The sequence below is a fragment of the Copadichromis virginalis genome, linkage group LG7 (genome assembly GCF_057382275.1).
Source record: "Copadichromis virginalis isolate Kocher_CV1m ecotype Utaka linkage group LG7, C_Virginalis_male_GT1.1, whole genome shotgun sequence".
In the NCBI taxonomy this organism is placed as follows: domain Eukaryota; kingdom Metazoa; phylum Chordata; class Actinopteri; order Cichliformes; family Cichlidae; genus Copadichromis; species Copadichromis virginalis.
Genome location: NC_140624.1, coordinates 56,864,060 through 56,876,556, shown reverse-complemented (window position 1 = coordinate 56,876,556; position 12,497 = coordinate 56,864,060). Strand labels below are relative to the sequence as shown.

Genomic DNA, 12,497 nt, shown 5'->3' with positions numbered 1-12,497 from the left:
TCTGTTGTTTACTCACTCTATATGTTTACATTAACTAAAGAAACCAGGAAATTTAGTTGTTTATAGAGAAAACATGAGTGCATTGCATGCTTCCTCAAGCTCGGGTCCTCTGCCAGAGGCCTGGGAGTTTGAAGGTATTGCACAGCATCTTAGGTGTTCCTAGGACTTCACTCTTCTGAGCAGAGGCCTCTGATGTTGTGCCTGGAATCTACTGGAGCCACTCTTGAAGATTTGGGTTTATATTGTTTCCTCTGTATCAGTGTAGGGTCTTTACCTTACAATAAAAAGCGCCTTGAGGTAACTGTTTTTGTGATTTGGCGCTTTTCATGCTCCTGTTACCACTGGGGAGACTTTGGACTTAATCTTTCACATCTGCTCCACTTGTTTCTTCAGGCCTCGGTTCCTCTTTTCTTCTATTTTCTTGTGCTCCTACATTTTATGTTGATGTCCACTGAGATTGCCACTCTATCACAACAGTCTTCTGCTCTGTACAGTTCTCAAAAACCCTTAGCTGTGTGTTCCCACTTGTGTCTAGTGTATGTTGTCCAAGCTTGCATCTTACATCCTGGTACTATGTGCTGGACTGTTTCTTGGGGACCTTTGATTATAGTCTGCAACTTGGGTCCTGTTGGCTGTGATAGACTCCTGCCTCTGTGGATCTGGTGCTTAAGGCCTGTTCTGGTGCTGCTATTATCAGAGCCTCTGTGTTGCTCTTTAGGCCACAGCCTTTTTTGTATTTTCTTCCACTGGTAATATTTCCTAATGTCAGCCACTTCCTCTGTTTGTGAATGGTACAATGATATGTCTTCCATGATAGTTCCTCCATCTCATCCAGCTACCTAAGACATTTTCGTAATAGCTCATCTCTGGGTCCATATTCCTGATGTATTTGTGGATGCTCCATAATTCTCAAGGCAGTTGGCTGTAGCTGACCTTTAATTTTCATCATGATTCCCAATTGCCTGTAGGATACCCTGGTATTTGTAGCTGGTACCATTAGTGTGTATTCTGGCAATTCTTATCTAGTCCAAGTGACATCCTGATGTCCACAATAGAGATCCTGGTGAAGTGGATCAGTGAGTCGATGTCTTGCTTGCTTGTGTACATCTTCAAATCATCCATGTACAGGAGGTAACTAGTAGTCACTCCACTCTTAAATCTATCAAATCCACACTTACTAAAGAGCTGGCTTCGGGGGTTGAAGCGTATTCAGAACAACGGCAGGGACAGGGCATCACCTTGTTATATTCTGCACTTGATGACAACTTGTGCAACTGCCCTGGAGTTGCCCTTAACCCTTTCATGCATGAAGTATGACAACCTCAATCAGGATTTTTTTCTTAAGAATTTGTATTCATCTTTAGGGATGTAAAGATGAATAAAATACTTTAAAAACAAAATCCTGATTGATTGTCATAATTCATGCATGACAGGGTTAAATAACAATAATTACAATGAAACACGTCATACATCTATAGTAACATTAAACGACCAGTGGGTGGCAGGGTATGGAGTGAGACATCAGTGTCCAATATAGTGGTTTATGTGCAAGTATACCATCAACACTGACGGAAATACAAGAAAACAGCCTTTGAATAGCTGTCCATTTGTTTGAATAGCTGTCCATTTGTTTGAATAACTGTCCATTTGTTGAACAACATAATTATATCCACTGTTGCCCAAATTTTTAAAGCTGCTTTGTTCCACTATAAGGTGTAATACCACCTGCTATGTCTACTTTGCTAATTCTGTTTATTCCAGCTTCTTTTATACTCAAAGTACTGAACTATAGAACATTTTCTTTCATGGTGCTCATGAAACATATGGCTGTTCATCTGTTCCAGTTAGTATTTCATTTAGTCCTAAATCCATATTTCCTGTTTTATGTTTCGGCCTGTAATATGTACTCTCACTGATTTTGGATTGATGTCTTTTTCTTTTTTTTAATGGCACATTCATCATATTCTAGCTTTGTTACTAAATGAAAACCTTGTGGTTACTAAGATTATTAGAGCCTCTAGAAATGACTATTTGATTTTGGATTATGAAATGACTGTGGACTGCTGATTTTTATAGGTGAAAGAATGACGAATAACCATAAATTCATTATATCACTATTCTGTGTTTATGTGTTCAACTTTCATAAATCAACTTTGCCAACAAAAAACACTTCTTTAGTGTTTTGGACAGCTAATGTGAGCATTATTTCTTCTTACTTGAACAAGAAGTCTGTAAAAACCTCGTGTCCCAAAAATTCATTTACCTTTATTTAATTTTGTATTTGTATTTGTTTATTACTTATATTGATTAACTTCATGCAGTTGTAAAGTATACACCCCTCTGTTTCCATCTATTCACTCCCACTTATACGATTCAGGGTCGAGGGGTGCTGGAAGATATTCATAACAGTCATATCCTTTTGAAATATCCCGTCGTTCCAAATTTTACCCACTGGGTTCACATCTTATTTCATAGTAAAATAAAAAAATAGAACAATGAAAAAACGATGAAAATATTTTTTTAAAAAACGAACGATATCGATACTTTGCCTCTATATTTGAGGCATGCGCATATTTCTGTTTAATAAAAGAGAACCAAGAAGAGGTGTGAAAGGAACAAGAAGACGAAGAAGAAACAATTTTCATCGTCACTTCCTATCCAGACCTGGTCGGGTCACGTGATGTGGTATTAGCTCGATGACTCTGCTATGTTTATCGTTTGCGGAAACGTTGAAGAAATGTTGATTTTCACGCTTTTATCAGTTTACTGTCATCGGGGGATGCCGCGCGGCTGCTCAGAGACTCGTTTTTGTCGGCGCTGCCCGAAGAGTTTGACTTCGAAAACGGACGCTGTAGGCCTACACGTCACGTGACCAGCATGCGGCGGAGCGTTTGATAAAAAGATGGCGTGAGCGCGACGGAGCGGATAGGACAACAAGCCCCGAACTGCTGAGCGCTGCCGATCGCGAGCCGCAGCGGCCGTTCAACCACCAGGTGAGCATATCGGCGTGGGAACGCTTCGTTTTAACGCTAGCTCAACTTCTTCGCGAGGAAAATGTAAAAATTACGGTGTTGCGCTGATTGTTGAAGAATAAATTCCAAGTTCTCGATTTGAAGATAGCGGGTAGCTGGTCTGAACGCTCCTTGTTGCTAATGTTAGCTAGCAAAAGCCGCGACACAGTGGGGGAGAGTACAGTGAGTATCAAAACAATGTGAGGGGTCGATAGCATGTTTCTTTTTTTTTCGTTAGCTGTGGTGCAGGAGAGTAGGAGTGGTAGCCTGCTGGAAATAGTCGAAGTTGGTATTTTTTAAAACTCACTTAGTGCTGAAAAAACTTGCTAACGTCATTTATCAGCAACTCGTTATCAACTTCAAGGAGCGCCGACGTAACAAGCTAGCTAGAGGTCTCTAATACGGTGTAGTGGAATCAAAGTATCCGTGATAGTTAGACCAGTGAGAGATAAAGTAAACCTGGAGAAAACAAACATTTCCAGGAGCGAGAATCTACAGTAGGATAAATGGACTGACATATGGACGTAAGCAAGTATCCGTGGTTACCATTAATAACATTGAGCCATAACGGCTGTAAGCTTTCTTTCTGAATTTTGTACGTGGTTGAACTTGGCATTAGGTTAGCCTCTGTCAGTTTGAGAGTATTTCACCTTTCTGACTTGTCACTGAAATACTGAATATGAAACTGGTTTTCAGTTTCAGCAGCTTAGCTTTCGGTTAGTGAGCAAGCTAGCGTAGCTTAGCTGTGTCACCCTGATCTAAGCAGGCCAGTTTAGCTTGTACAACATTCTGAAAAACCACGCAGTGGCTGTTGCAGACTGGTGTTTATCTTATATATGTATTCTTTGAGCTTATATAATATTTTAGCATATACGATATTATTGTCTGCATAAATAATAAGGCTATGAACCACCCGAGCTAACGAGGAAGGAGAACCTCTGATGAGAGCAGGAAGTTATAAGAGGGCATTGCAAACACGTGTCTTGTTTTGGGTCACTTTGGAACAAGTCTTTGTATCACACGGGTGTGTAGAAGTTGCTATAGTACTCGACTAGCTTTAATTCTCGTGTTGTTAATCCTACCAACGACTGAATTAAAGTATATCGAGTCAGAGTTTACAAGAATTGTTCATCATTAATTTGCTTGTTTCGATCCTGCAAGAGTTGAGGAGAGTTTAAACATCCAAACAGCTTATATTTGATTGAAACAGTATTTGCGGATTTAAGTTTAGCATCAAAAGTTTGTTGTTTCATGCTGAGTGTGAAATATTTATTTTTCATTGGAAAGCGTAGCTTTGAATTTTGTTTTACACTGATTGTTTTGTACCCCGGGCAGCACGGTGGCACGGTGGTTAGCACTGTTGCCGCACAGCAAGAAGGTCCTGAGTTCAATTCCACCATCAGGTCTTTCTGTGTGGAGTTTGCATGTTCTCCCCGTGTTTGCGTGGGTTCTCTCCGGGTACTCCGGCTTCCTCCCACCGTCCAAAGACATGCAGCTTGTGGGGATAGGTTAATTGGATAATCCAAATTGCCACTAGGTGTGAATGTGCGAGTGAATGTGAGTGTGAATGGTTGTCTGTCCCTGTGTGTTGGCCCTGCGACAGACTGGCGACCTGTCCAGGGTGTACCCCGCCTCTCGCCCTATGACAGCTGGGATAGGCTCCAGCGCCCCCCGCGACCCTGAAAAGGATAAGCGGAAGCGAATGGATGGATGGATGGATGTTTTGTACCCCACGTGTGCTTTACATGTGGGTCTTGATATTTGTGGTTTACATTACTCTTTTGGGTTTCCTTTGTAAGCTGTCCCCATTGTATGTCTATGTCTGGTTACTGTAAATGACATGTAAGAATGAGGATTGATTATTACTGGTCTGCTTTTGATGGCAACGTTTGATTGTATTTGTTTAAGCAGAGCTCAGTTTTTCTAATTCATCTGAATCTGAACTAGAGACTAAAATGAGCTTTAAATGGGTAAAAGATGTAACCTTATGAGGCTACACATGTTGCTTGACGTGGAAAGTTTTCATTTGGCTGAAAATAGCATTCACTTTTAAATTCACAGTTGAGTTTCATGGTTGCACAGAGTGAATAGTTTCTTTTGCATCCCAGGGAAGGGTGTCTCTCTGTGTTGGAGAATTTTTAGGGCTGCGGATGAAGACAAGTTATACTAACAATTAGTCTTTGTTTGTATTGGCTGATTACACACTGTAAAAAATGCAGATGACACGTACCTAACACATGACAAAAAGGTCTTCGGATTACTTGTTTTTAGAGGGATTCGTATTAGGCTGGGAATGTTCCCACTTGAGAGGCTGGAAACATTTTTTTGTTGATTTCCCCTTTGGTTCATTATAACACAATTAACAAAATGGCTGCTGATGTTCTATCCACTCCGTGTTAACTTCTGAGTGTGATTTCCATCATACCATCATTATTGGACCTGTAGATAATCAACACTCTAAATGGAAGATGTTTCCATAAGGTTATATTAACGTTTGTCTTGCAGATGGATCCCGGACAGGATTTACTTCTCGCCGCTCTCAGTGAGAGTGGAATTTGCCCAAATGATATTGGCTTATTTGATGTTGATTCTCAGGATGTTGCACAGCCCTCTACAACCCAGCAAGTAAGATGATCCTTAGTTTTTGTTCTTATGGAGAAATTACTGTTTATACATCTGTATATATGTTAATGTTATCATTTGCTTTCCTACAGTCTATCTCCATCAGTGCCCTGGATGTTGGTGTTGGTGTGGGGACAGAGTCAGTAGAAGTTGTTCGACCTGAACATCCTGCTGCAGTCCCCATTGTTACCATCAGGGTGAGATTACAGAACAATATGTTCCTCTTGTTTTAGTTAACTCTGGTATTTTGCAGTTTATGTTTTGCGGTGTGAATTCAAATGTACTATCTTTATTTTTTTACCAGCACAAACCTCAGCCATCAACCACCACGTTTGTCTTAAATCAGCTGAATCAGTTGCCTCCACTGGGAGCTGTTGTGACCAAACAGCCTGCTATTAACCCTGTCAAGCATACCATAACTGTCACCAAGGTGGTTCATGTGGCGAATTCAACCCTGCGAAGTTCACTAGCCCCCTCTTCCACAAGTATTCCCCCTTCAGCATCCACAGTAGTGCCTTCTAACAGAGATCAGGTGAGTTTATGCAGCTCATATTTTCAGTGGGTAAATAGTTTAGTCAGTGGAAAAGCATTTTACTTGGTTATGGTAATCATTCTAATCTCAGCAGATTCAGTTGAAAGACCTCCTTCGGCCCAACAGTGTGAAGAGCACTGGTCTAAAGGGCAACAGTCTGATAGAGCTCATGAAGCTCAAGCCTCCACCTGATATTGCTCCACCAGTAGCAACGGCCACAGGCCCAGGTGAGTTATCATGTGTTCTTGTAAATATGTATTGTAAACATTTCGACTAATACTTAACACAGCAGGCCGCATAAATAAATCATTTCAGGTTCTTCAAATCATGTCATAGATGGTAATGGTCTATTTCTTACAGTGTTACTGAATGTGGTTGTAGCAAAAACTTATTAAGCACTTGTTCATAAGTAACTTATATCAAAGGCATTATCAGAGAAAGACATGGTACCCAAATGGTCCTGAATAGAAATAGAATCGTCCCATTCCTGTTTCCATGCGAACAGCCAAAAAGACTAACACATTAGACAGTCATGTTGTTCTGCTGACGTGTGCGTACATTAGAGGATTATGACAGTTAAAAGTGTGTGGTGGCAAGCATGTCTTTTCATTGTCATTATTAATGCAATGGGGAAAAAGTCAATTTTATGGTTGGCCTAATTTATCAATAACACGAATTAGCATGGCTTTTTTCCAGTGCTCTGGTGGGAGGAACCAGAGATGCTCGTTGTGTTGCCAGTCTGGAGTTTCTTAGTTGAGTTAAAGCTGTTGTGTTGTAGAAATGCTGCTTTAAAAAAAAAAAGAAGTAAAAAAACAAATAATTTTTTTTTTTTTTTAAACTTAGTTTGACTAGGAAATCTATGCATGCATTTTGATGTCCCCTGACCACTGAAATTGAATATATGTTTCTCTTCCAGTATATTTAGATAGGGATTTCCAACAGTAAGCATGTCTTTGGACTGTGGGAGGAAGCGGATTTACCTACCTAATGACTTTTTTATATTATCCTAAATGACTCCTAGTAGGGCTGCTGTTAACATTATTTACCAGCATTGTCATCACTTTATTGGTAGGTTAATAAAACATAGGAAAGGGGGAGGGGCAAATAATAACTTTAGAGCCTGAGTTTACGTCATAGTTAAAAGTTTTAGTCTATGAATTGAAATGACTAAAACATGAGAAAAACACATTCTGCATTTAAGAAGTTGAAAACTGATATTTTATTTGAATACATGTGTTCATATAAATATAAGAACTTTATATTTGAAGTTTTTGCTGATTAACATTCAGTCTGCCGGTAGTTTTCTGACCTATTATTTTTGCTATTGTTATACTATTGAAAAGTATTAATAAACATAGGTAAGTGGTGATGGGGTTTTGATCTAGTTTTCATTCATCATTCATATTTCGGATGGGTTTATCATGAGTCTGTATTAAGTCTTAAGTTTAATTTTCCAACTCCATGCCACAGCTGTGACGTTTTAATTATTCTGTTGATAAGAATCATTAAGCTCACCTCAATCCCAGAGAGCTAAAATGATCTTTAAAGTTGTAGTTGGTTGAAGCGGTTGTAACTGGTTTAAATCCTGGCTGAGCTCATCCAGAGCTGAACATTTTCTTTTTGCATCTCATGAGACAGAGATGTTTACCTGGAAAATAAAACAATATGCTAACAATATGCTGTTTATTTGTTGTGCTAACTATTATAGTTTAGCAGAGACATCTTTCTGATTCTTAAGCATTGCCTCAAAAATGACAAGTCATCCATGGGGCATTGACCATATCAGTAACAGTTTAATGGCGTGTTGGTGTTTTAGGTGACTTGAACAATGGAATCAAGAGAGAAGTTTTGGGTAAAGATGCTGCCAGGATCTGGATTCATGATGACATTAAACTACAAACTTTTCCACATTCTCTGGTAAGTGTTATAATATTAAAGGTGGACAGTTGTGGTTTTTTCATGTTTTTAATTTTTCTTTATAGAGTAGATATAAGTGATTCTAAATAGTTCTTTTTGGTCTTGCTTGGCCTTGGCGTACAATTTTAAAAGCAGAATATTGCTTACACATGACTCTATACAGAAACCTCCAGTGGTGAAGGAAGAGGATGAGCCTGAGGAGGAAGAGGAGGATGAGCTGGGTCATGCTGAGACTTATGCAGAGTACATGCCACAGAAATGTAAGTACTACTGTTTTAAATCAAAGAATCAGAGTTTCATCAATAATGAGGCATTTTGTCACAAAGCAAGGAGCTCAAGGCCAATGAACTAGACTGTGGAGTAACAGCAGTGTCAGCATCACCCTTAATCAATACTGCTCCATCAAATCAAACAAGAAGCAGCCGCCTGCTGCTGCTGCTGCTTCCTTCTTCCTCTGACCACTTGGTTTTGTCACTGCAGTAAAGGTTGGCCTGAGGCACCCAGATCCTGTTGTAGAGACCAGTTCTCTGTCCAGTGTGAGCCCTCCTGATGTGTGGTACAGACTGACCATCCCAGAGGAAGTCATTGATAGGGGCTGCCTCTCTGCGTTGCAGCTGGAAGCTATTACATATGCAGCTCAGGTAATCACTGGAAACTGACTGACTATACAGTAACTTTCTTTCTTTTATTCATAATAAAAAAAAAAAAAGACTTAAAAAATGCATCTGTGGTTGGTTGTTCCACTTTAACTCTTCTGTTGTTGTTTCACCAAAACTTGCTATTTGAAAACGGCGTATAATATTTAATGTGATGATCTTCTGTTCTTCTGCGATTGTTGTTTAGGTATTTTTGTTTTTGCGGAGTTCTTTGCTATTCCCTATCTTGAAAAATAAAATTTCTTATCTCACTGTACCACAGCAACATGAGACATTCCTCCCAAATGGTGATCGAGCGGCTTATTTGATTGGCGATGGAGCTGGTGTGGGGAAAGGCAGGACAATTGCAGGGATCATCTATGAGAATTACCTCCTGGGCAGGAAGAGGTCACTATGGTAAGTTCTAATATTCGCCACAGTCGTTGACAGATGATTGACTGACCGTAAAATAAAACCTAAACATGTCCTCTGTATAATATTTTGTGTTTTATTGTCTTCTCTTAAGGTTTAGTGTCTCAAATGATTTGAAGTATGACGCTGAAAGGGATTTAAGAGACATTGGAGCCAAGAACATCCAGGTTCATTCCCTCAACAAGGTAAAACACTTTTATGATGTACACAATAATGTCAAGTGTTTACTCACTCGTATGACATTACACTTTTCTGTTTTTCAGTTCAAATATGGCAAAATCTCTTCAAAGCACAATGGAAGTGTGAAGAAAGGTGTCATCTTTGCCACCTACTCCTCTTTGATAGGAGAGAGTCAGTCAGGAGGGAAATATAAGACCAGATTTGAGCAGCTTCTCCACTGGTGTGGCGAAGACTTTGATGGAGTCGTATCCTTTCAGAAGTGTTTCTTTTTTTCTTTTTTTTTTAAATGCATACAAAAGGTTGATTAGACCATTTTTGTTTTCATGTAACCACGAGTATGATTAGTTATATGTAAAATGATATAAATAAGATAAATATAAGGGGTTTCCTTAACAAAGTGTCCTTTAGATCGTCTATGATGAGTGTCATAAAGCCAAAAACGTTTGTCCAATTGGCTCCTCCAAGCCTACAAAAACTGGGCTTGCAGTGTTGGAGCTGCAGAACAAGCTCCCAAAGGCTCGGGTTGTGTATGCAAGTGCTACAGGTTTGTTAACAACACAAACATAATTTGATCCATGAATAAATTGGCAGTCTTAAATCCTACTATTATGCATCTTTGTAAACATTAAATATTGTAACAAAAAAAATTCCTATGTAGGTGCCTCTGAACCACGAAACATGGCCTACATGAACCGGTTGGGCATATGGGGACACAAAACACCCTTCAGAGAATTTGGGGACTTTATCCAAGCTGTTGAGCGCAGGTAAGCCTTTCAAGTTGCAGAAGAAGCCATAGACTTGAAAGACAAAGTTCCCAAAAGTCATTAAGAAGTCTGATATTGGAATCAAGGTCATGAGGGGTCTCTCTGAAAAATTTGCTAAATGATTAATGAGGGCTGTGCGGTATGATGAAATATATCGGATGGCGAAAGTAAAACATCTATTGTTTCATATTAGACGCTATCGTTTGTTTCGTGGTGTCGCAAAATACATTGTTTACTGCAGTATTTTATTTATTTTTTTATTTTTTTCTTCATCGTTTGGATGGTCACCACGTAGATGCAGACACAAAGAATACCAACATGGCGAGTGAAGTTGAGGCAGAACCAGGTTGCTCCAAACAGAAGGACCTGTCAAAGCAAATCAAGGGCCATATTCCTAAATGAGGGGCTTATGAAAAGTCTGACACGGACCAGAAAACTGTACTATGCAAATTATGCTGCAAACTGGTCCCCACCACAGACAAAATGCACTCATTTGCAAAGCATGTGTTAAAGCTATTGCTGGAAAAAGGTAGCAGCACCACGAATTTATTTCACCAGCTGAAAAGTCATTCACTGGGAAACGAAGACTGTTTTCAACTTGGCATGTCATTGTCTCCCTGCACACCAAAGAAAACGTTAAATAAATCTGTTGTGATACCTGTGACTGTTCTTGGTCAGTTTTTATAGTCAATGTCTACACTGTTATTTCTGTAATTTGAGGTTGTCACATTATTATTATTTTTTAATATATACGTTATAAGCACAAAGGAGGACATTTTTAATTTCCGCTGTTTTATTTTGTGTCCTGAATTCTATGGCACTATATGGTTGAAAATAACATTTGTATATCATGTATCGTGATATAGCCGAAAAATGTCGCCATATTAGATTTTCCTCATATCGCCCAGCCCTGTGATTAATTTTGTATGTGTGGGGTTTTTTTTTTTTTTTCCACTAAGTGCTTGCTTTGATACAAGGAGGGGAAAAAAATTAAGGATAAAGTTACATGAGCTAACATTCGAAAAAGGGTGCTAGCTAATAGCTTTTCTACTTTTCCACTGGCTGCTTCATACTTCATAGAAGCCTCTTGTAGGTCATAACATGCACGTCATTTTTGCATACATTTTCCTCTCAATTCCAGAGGTGTTGGTGCCATGGAGATTGTAGCTATGGACATGAAGCTGAGAGGGATGTACATTGCAAGACAGCTGAGTTTTACAGGTGTGACTTTCAAGATCGACGAGGTTCCCCTGACTCAGAAATATATCAATATGTACAACAAATCTGTTAGACTGGTGAGCATCTACCTCTTCATCACTTTAATTCTTCCGTTTGTGCTTGCACTATTTTATTTCAACTTTGTCTCCTGCTTCTTCCAGTGGGTGAGGGCACGGGAAAGGTTCCAGCAGGCTGCAAACCTCATGGATGCAGAGCAACGCATGAAGAAGTCCATGTGGGGTCAGTTTTGGTCTGCCCACCAAAGGTTCTTTAAGTATCTCTGCATTGCCTCCAAAGTCCACCGAGTAGTTCAGCTGGCCAGAGAAGAGGTTCAGAATGGAAAGGTAAAACAGTTTTTGAAGTGTGATTAACAGTGATGTTGTTGCCCTCACTAACTGGTTAAACAAATTCATATATCAATATATTTGATATGTAGGGTGTGTCAGCTGAAGCAAGTTTCTGCAGGGGCGTGGACTTTAACCTGCAAGGAAATAAGGCTGCATGTGATAGCTAAAGTCGGGCACACTTGGCAAATTAATCTGACGTGCGAGTGTGTGCATGTTTGCATGCGTTGCTGTGTATGCCACAAAGTGCTACACATAGCGGAATTTAAAACTCCCACACAATCTGAATTTGGGTAGTTGTGTTTGTGTGGCTGTTGAGATCTGTTGAAACAAATAGTGACTTGAAGCAGTAACTGTCAATTGTAGGTTTACTCCACAATAAAAGCACAACTGTGCATCCTGTGATTGTCATTGACAATATGAAAGACACCTGAATGAATAGATGATTGAGCCAGCTCCTGCTCTTAAAGGACCCATCAGTAGCCAAATGGGAGAACATGACCGAATCTCCAATTCAGTTGTTAAGTGATGAAGCGATGAACCATACCAGTTGACAGGGAAAACTTTTATCCTAAAAAAAAAAAATCCGCTTGAGGCCCTTAACATAGCAAAATGTAATACTTATAACTAGCTAAAGGCGTTTTGGTAACACTCTTAGTTATTACAAGGTAATTATTATTATTACCTATTATTATGGGCGATTGTGGGCGATCGTGGCTCAAGAGTTAGGAGTTCACCTTGTAATCGGAAGGTTGCCGGTTCGAGCCCCGGCTTGGACAGTCTCGGTCGTTGTGTCCTTGGGCAAGACACTTCACCCGTTGCCTACTGGTGGTGGTCAGAGG

The 12,497-nt window shown here is 39.7% G+C and overlaps 1 protein-coding gene across 4 annotated transcripts in view; it reads left to right on the top strand.

The window, feature by feature from the left end:
* Window positions 1-2,861: 2,861 nt before the first annotated feature.
* Window positions 2,862-12,497, top strand: part of sbno1 (strawberry notch homolog 1 (Drosophila)) — an 18,492-nt gene continuing 8,856 nt past the window's right edge. The window contains exons 1-15 of one of the 4 annotated variants that reach the window (XM_085464364.1): window positions 2,862-2,993; window positions 5,517-5,636; window positions 5,726-5,830; window positions 5,938-6,165; window positions 6,257-6,392; window positions 7,982-8,082; window positions 8,246-8,342; window positions 8,563-8,723; window positions 9,001-9,134; window positions 9,244-9,334; window positions 9,413-9,574; window positions 9,738-9,873; window positions 9,988-10,093; window positions 11,235-11,388; window positions 11,473-11,655. In XM_085464364.1, the coding sequence (XP_085320490.1) occupies window positions 5,517-5,636; window positions 5,726-5,830; window positions 5,938-6,165; window positions 6,257-6,392; window positions 7,982-8,082; window positions 8,246-8,342; window positions 8,563-8,723; window positions 9,001-9,134; window positions 9,244-9,334; window positions 9,413-9,574; window positions 9,738-9,873; window positions 9,988-10,093; window positions 11,235-11,388; window positions 11,473-11,655 (1,914 nt within the window). In that variant the 5' untranslated portion in view covers window positions 2,862-2,993. Of the gene's footprint in view, window positions 2,994-3,013; window positions 3,195-3,221; window positions 3,536-5,516; window positions 5,637-5,725; window positions 5,831-5,937; window positions 6,166-6,256; window positions 6,393-7,981; window positions 8,083-8,245; window positions 8,343-8,562; window positions 8,724-9,000; window positions 9,135-9,243; window positions 9,335-9,412; window positions 9,575-9,737; window positions 9,874-9,987; window positions 10,094-11,234; window positions 11,389-11,472; window positions 11,656-12,497 lie in introns of those variants that run through there. The other 3 variants (XM_085464361.1, XM_085464360.1, XM_085464362.1) reach the window with 3 other exon arrangements.